Here is a 15884-nt window from a genome sequence, read left to right on the forward strand (position 1 = left end):
ATCTAACAATCGTCTTTATCAAAGTACTACCAAGGGATAGAATAGATTTCAAAATGTCATGGATCACGGTGAATGAGATCCGCGTTCCGTTCGTATTTCTAATAATACATTCACTTAATAGACCAATCTTTTGAGATGGAAATCTAACATGGTATTAAGGCAGATCCAACCCTGCTTCTTGTGACAAATAAATACTACTTATGTTCAGCTACGTTAATATGTATCCTCCATGGCTCCATCCCCAGTTGCACTGATAGTTCCTTCTTTTGGATTTTTTTTGGGGGACAATTTGTTGTGTGCTATGAAAACTTTCTACCATCACGAATACAATCGACAGGCTCACCCACCGGAAAATGCTTCAATTTCTTATCTAAATGCTCAGAAGTTCAAACCCTCAATAGCAGTATAGCACTTGCCTCTGTTTCTCATTACAATTACTCCACAACCTAAACCAAATAATATAAAAAGACAAATGTGTTTTTTTTTTGTTGGGGGCGGGGGGGGGGGGGATAATATATCAATACCACTATTCCACAAAATTAGGAAAAACCAATTTAGTAGAGCCATTATCTTTAATTCATGGAGTTGGGAGAACTGTTCCAAAACCAAGGTACATAAATCTTATATTATATCCGAAGTAAGTTGTTTCCTATAGGAGAACAACTACACCACCTAACTTACCCACCCAAACACAGATTTACAGAAAATCTCCAAACTGCAGTTCTACATTTGTCCTGTGCTGAGCAAGAGCTTAATTATGTGCACTTAGTGCATAATGGCCAACAGGATCCAATACATAGCAGAGTAAGGAAAAATTGTAGAATCCAAAGTCATCAAGTGATTAATGAATCCCACTATATCATCCAAGTGTTCATCGCATCTTCGATTCTTTGCTGCCATCTCTCTGGTTTTTTCTATACCTTGCACAGATATGAATCCCTTTTAAAAAAATAAACTGATACAATCAATAAAATTCAGAAACTGACTAATGAATGCAAAATAATGCAATCACATTACACAACCATAAAGGGTTTCATTAGCCTGTGCAACTTTTCTTATAAGATTATTGCAAAGCTCATTTCAACCAGACTGGCAAGGCTCCTGCCATCTTTGGTGGCGAAGGAGCAAGGTGCATTCGTATAGGGTAGATGTATCCATGACAACATATCCATTGTGCAAGAGGTCACTCAGGAGCTGAACAGGAGAACAAGGGGAGAAAATGTGATTCTTAAGCTAGACATGGCTAAGGCCTATGACCGGCTGGAGTGGAATTTCTTATGGAGGGTTTTCGCAAAATTTGGGTTTTGTGGCAACTGGATCAATCTGATCAGGAAGACGGTTGAGAACTGTTGGTTCTCTGTTGTTCTTGGAGGCAGGCAGGCTGGTTCTTTCAAGTCCTCCAGAGGTGTGAGACAGGGGGATCCTTTATCGCCGGCTCTTTTTACACTGGCAGAGGAGGTGTTAAGCAAGGGGCTTAAGGAGTTATTCGCTGAAGGGCATGCCTCCTACTTCAGGCTCCCAAGAGGATGTCCGGGGATCTCTCACAGCCTATTTGCAGATGACACTATAATTTTTTCCAGGGGGTTAAAGAGCTTGCTAAAACAGATTATGGGTTTTCTCAACAGGTACGAAAGTTTCTTGGGTCAGCTAGTCAATAAGCAAAAGAGCTGTTTTGTAGTAGGAGCCAGGTCTTCGCCGTCTCAAACCAGAATGGTGGCAATGGTCTCTGGTTTCCCACAGAAGACATTGCCTATCACCTACCTAGGGGCACCACTTTACTATGGAAGGTTGAAGATCAACTTCTTTGATGGGCTGGTTGATAGGATCGGCAACAGGGTTGCCGGGTGGAAGGGGAAGCTGCTCTCAGTAGGGGGACGACTCACCCTCCTGAAGCATGTCCTCTCCTCTATTCCTATCCATGTTTTGGCCACGATGGATCCCCCCAAGGCTGTTTTGAAGAAAATTTACGGCATTTTTGCAGATTTTCTCTAGGGAAGCACAGACTGGGGAAGCCAGAAGCACTGGGTCAACTAGCAGAAGGTGTGCAGACCAATGGATGAGGGAGGCCTAGGGGTGAGATTACTGGAGGATGTTGGGCTCTCACTGAGGCTTAAGGGATTGTGGAGGGTCTTGACAGATCAATCTCTTTGGAGCGAGTTTTTTAGGGCCAAGTTCTTTAAAGGCCTTCATATCTCTCTGGTAGATTCGAAGGGGGTAAGCTCAAGATCCTGGAAGAATGCCTTGGCCTACAAAGGGCTGCTGTTGGACAAATCACGTTGGCTGCTTGGGTCTGGGGAGGTCTTCTTCTGGCTGGACAATTGGACCGGGGCTGGTCCGTTGATTGATGCAGTGGATAATGGCCTTCTGGTTGATGTGGAGCTGCGCCTAAAAGATGCATTGGAGAAGGATGGCTCTTGGAAGCAGGATTTACTGGACCAAATTGATGAGGTGACCATAAGGAACGACATTACTTCAGGTGTTTTTCACCTTTCTGATAGGGAGGACGTGCTAGTGTGGACCCCCACAAGTGATGGAGTCTTTTCGATTAAATCAGCCTGGAATGAAATAAGGAGAGCATCACCTGCTGATTCATATGCCAAATGGATTTGGAATCAATCCCTTCCCGTGAAGGTGGCTTTTTTCACTTGGCAACTGATGAATGGTAAAATACCAACTGATGACGCTTTAATGTCGGTGGGGATTCCGTTGGCTTCCAAGTGCCTATGCTATGGGGCGCCTAGGATGGAGACAACAGACCACTGCTTGATTTCGGGTGGTACTGCCACAAAGGTTTGGGCCTTTTTCTCCCAGTTGCTTGACATTGAGATGCTGCCAGCTCAAGATGTAAGAAGTTGGATTACTCAGTGGCAAGGATTAGCAAACAGACGCTGCCTCAGTGCTTTTATTACAGGTTTACTCCCTTGTTTGATTGTCTGGGAGCTTTGGAGGGAAAGAAACAACAAGAAGCATGACGAGCACAGGCGCACGGCGATCACGATTATTGCGCGCATTATGTCCTGGGTAAGAGAACTCCCATTACCGGTGAAGGTGAGCAGAGGGGGGTCTTCTAGAGACAGGTTAATCCTGCAATGCTTTGGGCTTGACGCAGCACCAATCAAAATTGCACGCCCCCTCCTGGTATACTGGTGTCCCCCCTTTTTTTTTTCTAGTAAAGCTCAATATCGATGGGGCGTGTCGGGGCAACCCTGGAGTTGGTGGGGGGGGGGGGGAGGAGTTATTAGAAATACAGGTGGTGCTGTCCTGGCAGCTTTCTCTAACCACTACGGGTTGTGCACGAACTCATTGGCAGAACTAAGGGGCTTGAGAGACGGTCTTAGCTTGTGCTAGGAGCTGGGGTTCAAAGATGTAGTGGTGAATTCAGATTCAGCCAACACAGCAAGATTGGTGAACCCGAAGAGGTGCAGTCTATGGAAAGGGTGGTATTGGTTTAATGAGATTATAGTGCTGATTGCTATGATTCAGGCCACGGTTGTTTTTGCTTACAGAGAGAGTAACAGGGCTGCTGATTGGTTGGCCAAGCGGGCTTGTGAGACAGGGTCTTCTGTCACTTTCCAGCAGGATGATTTACCCTCGGGAACTTTTCAAGTGATCATTAGGGAGGATAGGGAGGGTCTGCCGATCCTTAGAGTTTAAAAGTTGGTGTTGGAAAGGGTGAAAGAGGTTGTTCTCTTGGGTTTGGGGTAAGGTGGAATGTCCCCCCCCTGTATTCTTTATTCTTTGATGATTTAATAAATTCTAGGGGCTGGCCCGAGTCCCAGGTAAGTTCGGGTTTAAAAAAAAAAAAATTTTTTTTTGGGGGGGGGGGGGGGGGCACGGATGCAACCTCAAGGAAATGGTAATACAGCACCATAATGTTAGAAATTGCCAAGGCATCTGGGCCATATGGTAGACAACCCTTACAAGTTGGATCTTTCATGTTGAGGAAGATTTCGACTGTAGAGGGGAAACTCAAGAAGGACAGCCGCTTTGAACCACGCAGGCAGGTTCCCATAAACAGCTGAGGGCAGCGGAATGAGGGGGCTGCGACACAATACATTAGCATTAGTACCTAGCTCTTTCCAGCAAATACTCAAATCATCAAAAAAACAAAGCAAGATGAATCTGACCTAGTCTTTCTTTTATAAATCTTGTACTCGGCCAAATTACCAAATTTCTTATCTGCTGATTCCTGCTTCAATATATTTTTTACAAATATGAGAAAAAATTTAAAAGATGGCTATGATAATTTGAAGCTGTATTGAATGAAAAAAGATAAACTAACCTCAAGTAATGGTATGCCACTTACAAAAAAAAGCAACAGAGTGAGAAAGATTGGTCCTAGGATTACAAGCCATTCATTGCTTTCTAATACTGGTGCAGAAGCCACAAAGATACCCCACCAGAGGAAAATCTGTGCATATCATTGATATGAAAGGATGTAATTTTTTTTTTTCATTCTATAAATTAATACTGTCAGTACCATGTGAAAACTGTGCACACCATTCATATAAATGAAATAACACTACAAGCATTTCAAAGCTGAAACATCCCCTGCTTGTCTGGGTCTTCTACACTAACTATTTAACATACCAACAAAACTATACAAGGTAAGCATTAACTGTGTCAAATTATAGTGCCATATTCAATCAGGTCCCAAGTGGTGATATGAAAAACAATAAGTACTGGAACCAACATTTGGCAATAAAGGCAGCAAAACAACGTGAACTTAAACATACGTTTATCTGTGTCCCATGTGGCTCAAATCACAGCAACTGTAAAGCAACCTCCCTTGATGACCATTCATCTGCTCACTAAGACCTTACCCAACTACTTGATCTTGGCTACAATCCAGTTTTGCTGTTTCGCTTTTTAAGGGCATAGCTTCTGTTAACTCAGAAAAAGTCATAACCTCTCATCGTCTCTTCACCACCTCAACGGCATGATGGGGTGATCCGATACATGTATATACATATACGCTCTATTAAGGAGGATTTCCGGCCAGCTTTGGGGAGTTAGTTAATATAGGTGATGAGGTGGCAAAGTAAAAAAAACAAACAAACAAAGGAGAAAGGATTTGGATCCTTTCCAACCCGGGGTAGCTGGGATCTCCCTGTGAGGTTTCTCCATCTGCTACATGTACTAGAGATAGGGATGTAAATGGATATTCGTAAATCCGTATTCGATCCGCGTTCGTATCCGTTTAGGAGAATCCGAATCTGTCCGAAACTAATCGGATACGAATATGATAATCCCCCTATCTGACCGATTATTATCCGATTCGTTTAGCAGTCCGACGGTAATAAAATATCTGAAATATAGGTCATTTCAATCTTCCCACTACAATTTTAACACCTCAAATTTGAACCATACAATTCCCATTGATGCTTCTCCTAATTTCCCTTCAATACATTCACTATTATTCCGTCATTGTCCTGCCACTCATCAGTCTCTACGTCCTAAACTCAGATACACTACATATTCTGTATACATTATTTCATTGTTTCCTAATATTCAGCTCCATAGAGCAATGGTGACCTTGCAGCCCCTACAAAAAAATTAACAGCGAGTTTAATTGACATATGTTGATCAAACAACACTAGAGTCTCATTTCCTCTTCTTCCATTCAACTCCAAAGGGAAAATACCCTTCAGTCCCCCTCCTTAATTATCATAGAAACCATGAAAAATAAAGGAAAACTGTAGGGTATCTCCTGTTCATCATTTTCAATCACTCTTATCTCTGCAGCTACTTTTACTAAAATTGCACTCCAAATGTATTGTCTTAGGTTAGCTAATCTTAAAATTTTCTGTCCTGCATAACTCCTACTTGTCTTTACTCCCTTTCTAGGCACATCAACCAAAACTATATCATCAGAAACAGCTTAGACCTCATGCTCTACATGCCTAATCAACTCTCTATGTGTGCATGTGTGTGCGCGTGCACGCATGGGCATGTGGATGCATGGGCTCATATGTAACTATATCTACATAAATACATATTATTTTAGACGCAGGACCTGCACCAGTTGCTTCAGCTTAAGCTAACAGTAGATTGAAGACATCACGAGATACACATTTGATCACATTTTAGAAAAATTACCTCACCAAAATAGTTTGGATGACGGGAGAATCTCCAGAGCCCAACATTGCACCACTTCCCTTTATTGTTCAGAGAGTTCTTGAATAGAAGCTTTTGGTGGTCTGCTGTAGCTTCAACTGTGAAACCAATGGACCACATAATCCACCCAATGATATCTTCAGCTTGAAGAGAAGGGTTTCTGTCACTCGCATTAACAACTGTTACAGGTAAGCTCACAGTCCATACCCAAACAGCCTGCCAGAAATGAAGACCACACACACAACAAATTTGAAACAACTGCTTAATTACTGTAGCTCAAGGCATAACCTATAATCTCTGAGATGAGTTGGGGCATCTTTGGTAACCAGAAAAAGTAAGACAGTAAAACCTGTAATGCCCAGAAAACTGCCAATCTCCACAACTTAGAGCGCATTTCGTCAAAACGACGGTCTTCCCCCCACTGCAAGATTCTGCATGTCAGAAGAACATGAGGGAAAGCAGGACCTTCCTTAACTGAGACTGACAACAATATCTAAGATTTTGTTTAAAGATAAGTGATATCTGTGCAGGTGGCAATGCTGCAATTTTTCTACAGATCCAGAACCATGATAACATATCTAGATGAGTATAAATGTTTAATCACATAAATTTTGCATATCAGAATAGGCAATTAATAGATCAAGCCATCAAACTAAGTAGATTGTAGAAATACACAAATACCTCAGTGTCGAAGGACACAGTACAAGAGATTAGACCTTGATGGCCCCAGCATGGAAAGCTCAGAATGGTTATTTCATGTTCCTAACATTAACCAAAAGCAGACTGAGCTTGGAACTAGGTTATTGCAAATCTAGAATCTAACATAACTTATAGGCCCAGGCCAAGCCTGGCTAGCTTAGTAATTTTACTTGGTCAAAAAGAATTTACACCCTCTAGATTTCAGAAATACATAAAAATCTTACTTCTAGGTATGCTAATAAAAACTCATTAGTAAAAATCGTTTTAAAACTCAAAAGGAAAATTTTATAGGACAGCCACACGACCGACTGATGTATGGTGCGGAATGTTGGGCAGTTAGGAAGTGGCACGTTGATAAACTAACTGTGATGGAGATAAGGATGCTAAGATGGATGTGTCGCAAGACTAGGAAGGACAAAGTAAGCAATGCGTTGTTCCCAGGTTGACACTGAGAGGGGGTGAATCAGGGTCAGTAAATCCACTCAAACAATCTCCAACACCCCTTTTGGTGTTTCCCAAATTTCCAACACAGCTGGCACTCACAGTCGGGTCTCACACAAATTACTCCTACACAGGTAGCACTACTCAACTGGCACTGCTAAACCTCACACTACTGCCCAGAGCTATACACATAAGGCTGCTAAGAGCTGGTATATCTATACTGTCCCTCACAGACTGGCACTGTCACTTGCACACAATCGTGTGACACACTTTTCCTCTCAACCACAAGCAGGTATACAATTCCTGTGGCAAGGTCTACCTGGTGTGTACACCCATCCCACAGACAAGCACTCCAACATACAATGCAAACATACACAACCACAACATAAGATATATGTGCTTCGGCAAGTTACCTACATGCACGGAGTAATGGTCAAATTGACCTCTGTATCTACTCAATACTGGTCTTCAACTGCAATCAACAGTCCAGGTCCTACACCTGCTTCAACCCTTGATAATCAAAGGTAAGGGCAAGCTACCCTAGTGGTGTTTCAGTCACAACTGTGACTCAGGACACCTTGCCTGCTTCAACCCCTAATATACATAGGCAAGGGTGTTATCCCCAATGATACCCATCACCCACTGGTTACCCAATACAGATTTTGGGCTTATAACAATGCCTTACAATGAAACCACATCTACTATAGGTCTTTGGCAGTAATTCAACCTAGCTAGCATATAAAAATGAATATAGAAATGAAAATGACAAGGCCAAGGGATAGAAATGCTCACAACAATGCACTGCCTCTAAATTTTGGTATCCGAAGAAGCTCTGAATGGGCAGTGTAGCTTCACAGGAGATGCCCTGGCAGTGGGGATCTCTTCTTCTTCTTCCCTCTTCTTTTGCAGACTTGTGAAGGCTTTCAGAGACTTCAACAATGGCATACACAGACAGCTTCTCATTCTTTTTCTTCCTTCGCATTTTCACAAACACCTTGAGCGTACACACAACACTTTCTTTCTTTTCATTTCTTCCTTCTTCCTTCTTTTTCCCCTTTCCTTTTCTCTTTCTTTCTTCTTCTTCCTTTTTCCTCTTTTCCTTTCCTTCTTCTTCTTCTTCCCCTCTCTTTTTCTTCTCCTTTTATGCAACAAACCACACAAGAGATACAATGGAAGCATCCCAGCCTTCATTCCATCTTCAATGAACTCCATGAATGCAAGGGCACAGGTGAGGGAAGGATTCAAAATGCATACAACATGAGGGAATGGGATATTTGCAATTTCCTGCACCACTGTGGCTGCAATCCATCTTTTTTCACTTCCAGAATGTACAGCTCGGAAAACTGAGAAATCTGCAATTTAGATCGTCCCAAATGGACATAGGATGAGGGAGATATGATGTTTTGAAGTTAGGTCATTCGGAAGGCTGAAAATGGAATCTTGGGGGTGAATTTCGTGTGCGTGTGTTATACCGAAGCGATACGTGATTCTGTGCAGTGCCGGTGCATGGGCATGTGTAGCAACAGCCGTCAGATCGGCTTTTGACACCGAAGATTGACTCTCGACCTTTAGATCCCTATAGGTGCGCCGGCGTAAATTCCAGATTGTATGCTCGATCATGGTCGCTAGATTGGAATAGACGTGAAATGGTGCACTGCCACCATAAAAAGTTGAAGGAAACGTTTCGAAAAATGATTGATCGAGGCCTGATTTGATCACGTCCCTTGGATTTGAATCATGTGATGCACGGGTGCAACATGGAGGTGTCTTTTAAGTGATTTACAAGAGCATGTGCGATTTAACAGGTTCGATCAAGTGTGATACAGCTTACTGTCGTTCTGTGCGCCACAAATTAAAGCTAATGGAATGGCAACTTGAAATCGTGCCAGTGCACGGCCATAACACCATAGAATAATACATGGAGGCTTGTTTCTATAATTCGCAGCCTACTGACCCTGATACACGCGACCAATTACAACTCACGAAATAGAATCTTGCACTAAGTATGGTGAACTCCGCCATGTGTTTGAATAAATTCCAGGCATAAGAGCCTTGAGCCTCGGCCAAGCCATGCAGCTATGGCACCTCGCGCGCACAGCTGGGGGCCTGTTGCAAGCGCGCCCACACAGCCTGCAGCCATAACCGCACCATGCTGCAGGCGTGGCCGCAACACCCCTGTCAGCGAGCCCCAAAGCCAACCACCTTACAGCACACCATGCTGCTTTCGTGCCATGTAGCTAGCACCTCAGCCAACCTGCTTCCCTACCATGCCACGTGGCACTCTGGGCCCACTGACATGTGAGGCCACCTCCATTTTCTCTCCTTAGAGGAGCTTCAAATGTGACTCTCTTAAACCTAGCCACTTGGCTATACGACTATGCCATCTTGCAACCTCAAGTGCCACATTATCCAAGCTACATCATCAACTTGAGGAGCATGGTCCTTGGTCGCCTTGGACGCCTTGGGAGCCATGGTGGTGTCGCCTTGATTTTTGACTCTCTAAAACGCCATGGTCGTCTTCCCGCCTTGATAACTATGCACGGAAACTGCATTATCTTCATCATCCGGAATCGAAACGGTGCTTTTCCAGTTGCGTTGGAAAGGCGAGTCGATGCCCTACATTACTCATTTACATTGCTCCACCTAGTTCTGCCATTTAACCCTCCGAAAATGCTGACAAACCCGCTGCCAGTGCATAGACCTATGAAATCAACATTCCGGAAATATGTAGCCCTCACCTGAAGCTGCCAAAGGCTGCCAGACACTGTATAAACCTGCAATGGAGTGTCCCATGCTGCCACTCGGATAATCCTGCATCACTGCCGACATGTCCAAAATACCCCTATGAGCTATGTCAACACTCCACAGACCTCTGTGACTGACATAATCATGAAAATACCCCTGGATGCTAAGTGTCAGCTGTCTAGGCCATCAGTAATTTGTAAAATTACAGAAATGCCCCTGTAATGTTGTCCATGCCTGTAAATGACATAATTGCCCCTGGATGACTCTCAATCACTGTGGGACCGTTGTGTATACTACTAAACCCCTATAAAACTCTCACTGCCACTATGAACACTATAAGAACTATCAGGGATGCTAGGAACACTGTCCAGTTTACCAACTCATTTAGAATGCTATTTGTCCTATTCTGATCATTGTAACTACCCTAGACTGCCACAGTACACTCCATATAACACTATGCACCAATATGCATTGTGTTGAGAACAATGACAAACAACACACAGTCACTGCCATCTGCACTGTGTATTCAACAGAATGACCATATTAGAGCTGAGTTGAGAGTAGCCCCTATACATGAGAAGCCATGAGAGAGTCGTTTGAGGTGGCATGGTCATGTTCAACGGAGGCCTTAGGGTGCTCCAGTACAGAGGAGTGATTTGATTCAAATTGAAGGATCTAAAAGAAACAGGGGCAGGCCTAAAATGACCCTAGGAGAAGTAGAGACGAAAGACATGCATAGTTTGGGCCTTGTCTCAAGTATGGCTGCAAATAGAACTGATTGGAGGGCAACAATCCATCTAGCCGACCCCATTTATGTGGGATATTCCTGAGTTTTTGTCGATGTTGTTGGGCTCTTTTCTTTTTCTATTATGATAAATTGTTTTTGTCTTTACCAAGATCCTTGTAACCAACCCGATTTAGTTGGGATAAGGCTGAGTTGCTGTTCTTGTTGTTATTGTTGTAGTTAAAATCATTTTAGAAGGCAGTGTCTAAAATCAGATATGTATTCACGCCATAGTTATCAAGGCGGGAAGGTGACCATGGCATTTTAGAGGGTCAAAAATCAAGATGACACCGCCATGGCAGAAAGGCGACCGCTTAGGCGCCCAAGGCGTCTAAGGTGACCAAGGAGCCTGGATGCCATGGTGTCGCCTTGGCGACGCCTTGATAACTATGATCCATGCTGGACTATAAAAAATCATAAGAGACCACAGTAAGGATACAGAATGCATCTTCCCTAATGACTGTCAAGATGTAAATGAATTTAAATGATGACCACTGCAACTTTCCGCCATGGATCAAGAGAATTCTTTAGGACTGAACAGGTAGAACATAAAAACTGGTCATACCATATTTGTTCCACAGAAACTTCCTTCGGGTATAAGAGGGTTAGGTGAATTTCCTTTTTAATTTTATCTAGAATAGCAGTTCAACTTGAAATCTTTGTTTTAAGTTTCTCTGTAAAAGAAGCAGTCTAGAACTCTCCAGGACCAAACAAGAGAAAATTGGTCATACTAGTGGTTACAAGATTCTTTTGTGCAGCAACTTAGGTGCAAGAGGGTCAGCTAAACTAAATTCTTTTGATTTAATTATTATTTGACAGTTACATGATGGAATTACAACTTGAATTGTTGTTAGGAGTTTCTTCACAAAAGAAGCAATAAACTGTGTGAGATGGGAAAAATTCTTCTTGGCTCTTGTAGTCATCTTCGTTTTTAGCTTTTCTCATATGTAATCATTATCTCTTCTAATAATCTTGTTATTAATTTTTTTTTTTTATTTGTATGTTATTTATGAAACTACAAGAATAAATTTTTTATTTTCTACTTCAATAGTCAACAAGTACCTCCGATTGTGAAGAGAGAGAAGAGAGAAGGGAGAGAGAAACAGAAGAGAATCTGACCTGCCACGATAGGATTCAGCATGTTGTATTGTCGCTTCCTCCTTTATTTCTAAACCAGCAACTAAAGCCCTAGTAGGAAACCTACTAAGACTCCGACACCTAGTTACAATTTAATACAACGAAACAATTTAGGAAAGTAAACACTAATACTAACGCTAACACCTAAACTAACTCAGGCTCAACTTAGACACAAACCTAAACTCTACAACTCAACATAACTCACGATAGGGACACTCCCCCTATCTTGAGTAACCATCAACAAAAGCTTTGGCTTCAGTCATTGGGATAGAGGCAGCAAAATAAGAACACTCATTGTTGATAAGATCAATTCAATAACCATATTAATTAATGAAAATAAGATATCCTATTGTTTATAAAATCAATATCGGATCTGTACCATCTCTGTGAGTGTGTTTGAAGAGAATTGGCCTACCTTCAGGTGCATAAGGAATAGAACTGTCAACAAATGTTGCTTGGGACAGAAGAACAAACGTGTTAGGGCCTTCAATCTCCTCGGTCAACTTATTTAATAATAGAATAGTGCAAGGTATGGAACATTCTGAAAAGCCTCAACTCTAGGAGCAAATATGATCCTTATGCCTAAGCAATCCTCAAAAACACTGATTGCTCAATCAAGGACTCAACTGCTTTCAGTTAGAGAAAACTTCACAGGGAAATGGAATGTGTGAACCTTCTCAAAAGGCTTAATGGCTTAGAGAGGGATGGACAGAGAAGATAGTTTTTCTATCAAATCCTTCTAAAACTCTTGAAGCACAAATATGGAAGAGCCGTCACTGATTAAGAAGATGGAGAGGGTGGTTGAAGCATTTGTTTGGTTGACAGTACCCGAAGGTCCTAGCCATGGATAAACTGAAGGATAGAGATTTCCATTAGCTGACGCTCCTCATCTGAAAAGAGCACGCACCCGGCAGCTATACATTCATAAATTGATAACAGCTGAGTTTCTAATTTTGCTAGCTGTCATGGGTTACACACATTCTTACATACAACATTCTCTCTTTAGATCTTGGAAGTCGGGGTCTTCTAAGAAGCAACGAGCTTTAGAAGATACTTTCTTGTGTCTTTTGTTGGAATATTTTGAAGGAAAGGAACAAATGAAATTTTTAAATCATGTTCTACTAGGAAGGATGCATGCTGACATAATGGACTGTTGCCTGTTCTTGAAGGTACTTGTAGAGGCACAAAGATCATGGTCACAGAAAGCTTGTCATTCCACCCATTGAGAGAACTGAATATAGATTTTGTAAATTTCTGTGCAAATTTTTTTATTAAGAACTGCATGTCCAATTTTGTTCACAACTTTGTTTTAAAATTGGAGAAATATAGTTCATCATTGAATCAATCTAAGGGGAGAAGTGAAGTGAAGCATCTTATCTTTTCATTGTTAGCATTAGGAAGTCCTCTGACATGAGCTCCCATAGATATAAGGGTTTGACCGTTTTAGTCAGCAAAATGAGGCAAAAAGCCTTTTAATTGTTAACATTGGGACTTTCTTATATTCCACTTCAAAATAATATGCCATGCATGTTATTCACAGAATAGCATCAAACAAGACAAAGATCACACATAAAATGTAAAATATGCATGAATCAAATGTATTCAGATAACTCTGCCCATACCTCATTAATAGGAACAGTGCTAACCGAAGGCCCCATATTACTGTAAGCAAAGTCAAGATTACCTGAGCAATGGATCACTAGATCAGATGTGTAAAAGAAAAATGAGATCCAATACAAGTTGGACCTTGGTGAGATATTCACAAGATATGATATTCCATCACTGTACTCTTATTAAAGAAACAAGAATAAGAAATTGCATAAGAGGCTGAGATAATATTCTACACAAGGAAAAACCCCACCGACAAAAGAAATGGAAACTTGCTTGATCTAAATGGCTTCGCCCTGACCATTTGTCTCATCTTATTTGTCTCATGAAAATTTAATCCCTTCAGAATCTTTTAATGCTAAAAACCATAAAAAAAAATCTACTGAAATATCAATGAGAAAAGATTCCAGTATCCATGTCCTCCCATGGTCTGCAATATATGAAAGGCAGTTGCATCTGTCACAATATCCTCCCTCTATCAACTTTTAGGGGGGAAAAAACCATGAAATACCAAACAAGACCAGGAACTTACATGCACCCCTTGAACAAGAAGCAAAGGCCAGGAACTATCATCCCTTCAAGAACCAATTATTAATATAAAATCAAGAGTTTCCACATACTTAACCAGGAATTTGATTCAACTTGGCAGTTCAGGGAACAAAGTTTTCTAAGAACACCTGGAGAGGAAACTAGTACACGTGGATCAAGTCAATTCAATAGAACTGACAGGTCAAGCTTAGTTGAATTGATAATATTAAAAAGGTTTGAGTTATCCGTCACTTTGAAATTGCCTATAATCAGCAGGTGAATCAACCTTAGATGAGAGGTGGCTTCCTGGTTTTTGAAAAGGATAGATACAATCATTTCAATGCCACTAAAACCCATTAAACAATAAAATACACTCTGAACATCATAAGCATAATAAGTAGACAGACATTATATACCAACAAAATGGGTATCTAACTGTGAGCTGGACTATATATCTCTTCCTTTTTCATTATGTTATATTCTTTAACTGATTAAATTTAATCAGCTCTCACGTTGAATGCAACAAAATGGCTAATCTAGAACCCAAAAAGAAGGGGAAGAGAAAGGCTAATGGCATTCAAGCTTCTGTTAGAAACCAGAAGAGCATCGAGGAAAGATTTATTTAGAAAGGAAAATGAACCATACCATGCATCTCAGTTCTCAAAAGTTACTAGTTTAGAGGTCAGTATATAGAAATTCAAAATAATGTCACACTTTAATTAGCAGCATATGAAGGTGACTATAATGGAAGCTATATATAACAAGTAAACAAGGACTTTGAGGTGGCAGTATACAACAAATCACACTGGAGCAAGATACTCTACCTGTCTTAAATGCCAAGTGCCTTTCAAAACCAAAGTCAAAATGGCAAGGATAACAAAGTTCGTGCTGCCTGCCGAAAACAATAGCAATTATCTATCAAACAAAGAATCGTAATAAGAAATTAATAGAGATGAGACAATTGAAGTGCCAAAAAGATAAAGTCCGTATAGCAGAACAAAGGATAAAATAGTAAACTCAATTACTCTAAGCACCATATCACTTATATCATTTCATACCCATCAATTTAAGCACACTAATACTACTTTAACCATAGGTTCAAGCACATACACAAATTTCTGGAAAGTCGATTTAACAACTTCATCCTCTCTCTTCGGTGGCTTATGAATCAAAATAGACTGAGAAAGTGGGAGGTGGATTTCATCTGTAGACTTATCACAGTATGTCACAATCGATAAAATGGCAAATTTAGAGAGTTCCTCTTTGAAATTTCACTTGAATACGGCAAGAAAAACAGAACATAAGACAACAAAAAATCCACCAATATATTCAAAAGAGATCACACCATCCCAACGTAGGACCGTCGACAAGAAGAACAAAACGAACAACCAACATTGGAAATATATATTAACAACAAATTAAACCAATAAATAATAATAACTAAGTTGAAGTAATTTGCCATTAATAAAACTACTAAAAGAGATGACCTTCCTACAGTTATATACTAGTTTCTCAAATGACCAAAAAAAGGACAATTTCAAGAATAAAATACCAGCGAAATCAGTGACTTTGTCGAACTTTAGAAGAGCTGTAACAACGAAGAAGAACAACTGATAACCCACCTGCAAAATTCAAATAAAAAGCCTCAAAAATTGCGAAAGGAATGTCATCAGAAGAAACAGAGAGAGAGAGAGAGAGGATTACGGTAATGATGGCAGTGAGAGCTAGGAAATGGGAGTCGAGAACGGTTCCCATTATTGTTTCTTTTCTCTTCACAGGGAACTGCCAAAATCGAAGCTGATTGGCTTTCTCTGTCTCTCTATAG

The 15884-nt window shown here is 41.0% G+C and overlaps 1 protein-coding gene across 12 annotated transcripts; it reads right to left on the reverse strand.

The window, feature by feature from the left end:
* Positions 1-641: 641 nt before the first annotated feature.
* On the reverse strand, positions 642-15884 carry LOC122649610. 12 transcript variants are annotated; one of them, XR_006331309.1, is made up of 11 exons: positions 15764-15884; positions 15612-15681; positions 14884-14951; positions 13546-13607; positions 6467-6548; positions 6100-6333; positions 4283-4411; positions 4128-4189; positions 3922-4041; positions 781-920; positions 642-663 (listed from the first exon to the last, which is right to left on the reverse strand). XR_006331309.1 is itself a non-coding variant. In XM_043842830.1 (10 exons), exons 1-10 carry the CDS (start codon positions 15812-15814, stop codon positions 872-874), a joined length of 894 nt encoding a protein of 297 aa, XP_043698765.1. In that variant the 5' UTR covers positions 15815-15884; the 3' UTR covers positions 708-871. The 12 variants fall into 12 exon arrangements, 11 of the variants coding, with proteins under 11 accessions (XP_043698771.1, XP_043698772.1, XP_043698765.1 ...); XM_043842830.1 differs by lacking the exon at positions 642-663 and having other exon boundaries at positions 708-920; positions 3922-4008; XM_043842834.1 differs by lacking the exon at positions 642-663 and having other exon boundaries at positions 708-939; positions 3922-4008.

This window comes from Telopea speciosissima, chromosome 2 (assembly GCF_018873765.1).
Source record: "Telopea speciosissima isolate NSW1024214 ecotype Mountain lineage chromosome 2, Tspe_v1, whole genome shotgun sequence".
In the NCBI taxonomy this organism is placed as follows: domain Eukaryota; kingdom Viridiplantae; phylum Streptophyta; class Magnoliopsida; order Proteales; family Proteaceae; genus Telopea; species Telopea speciosissima.

Coding starts and splice junctions, on each gene's coding strand:
- LOC122649610 (XM_043842827.1), bottom strand. CDS start 15,814: ATGGGAACCGTTCTCGACTCCCATTTCCTAGCTCTCACTGCCATCATT. Junction 6,334..6,466: donor CAGTTTTCTGGGCATTACAG/GTTTTACTGTCT, acceptor CATTTCTGGCAG/GCTGTTTGGGTATGGACTGT. Junction 4,042..4,127: donor ATTTATAAAAGAAAGACTAG/GTCAGATTCATC, acceptor ATTGTGTCGCAG/CCCCCTCATTCCGCTGCCCT.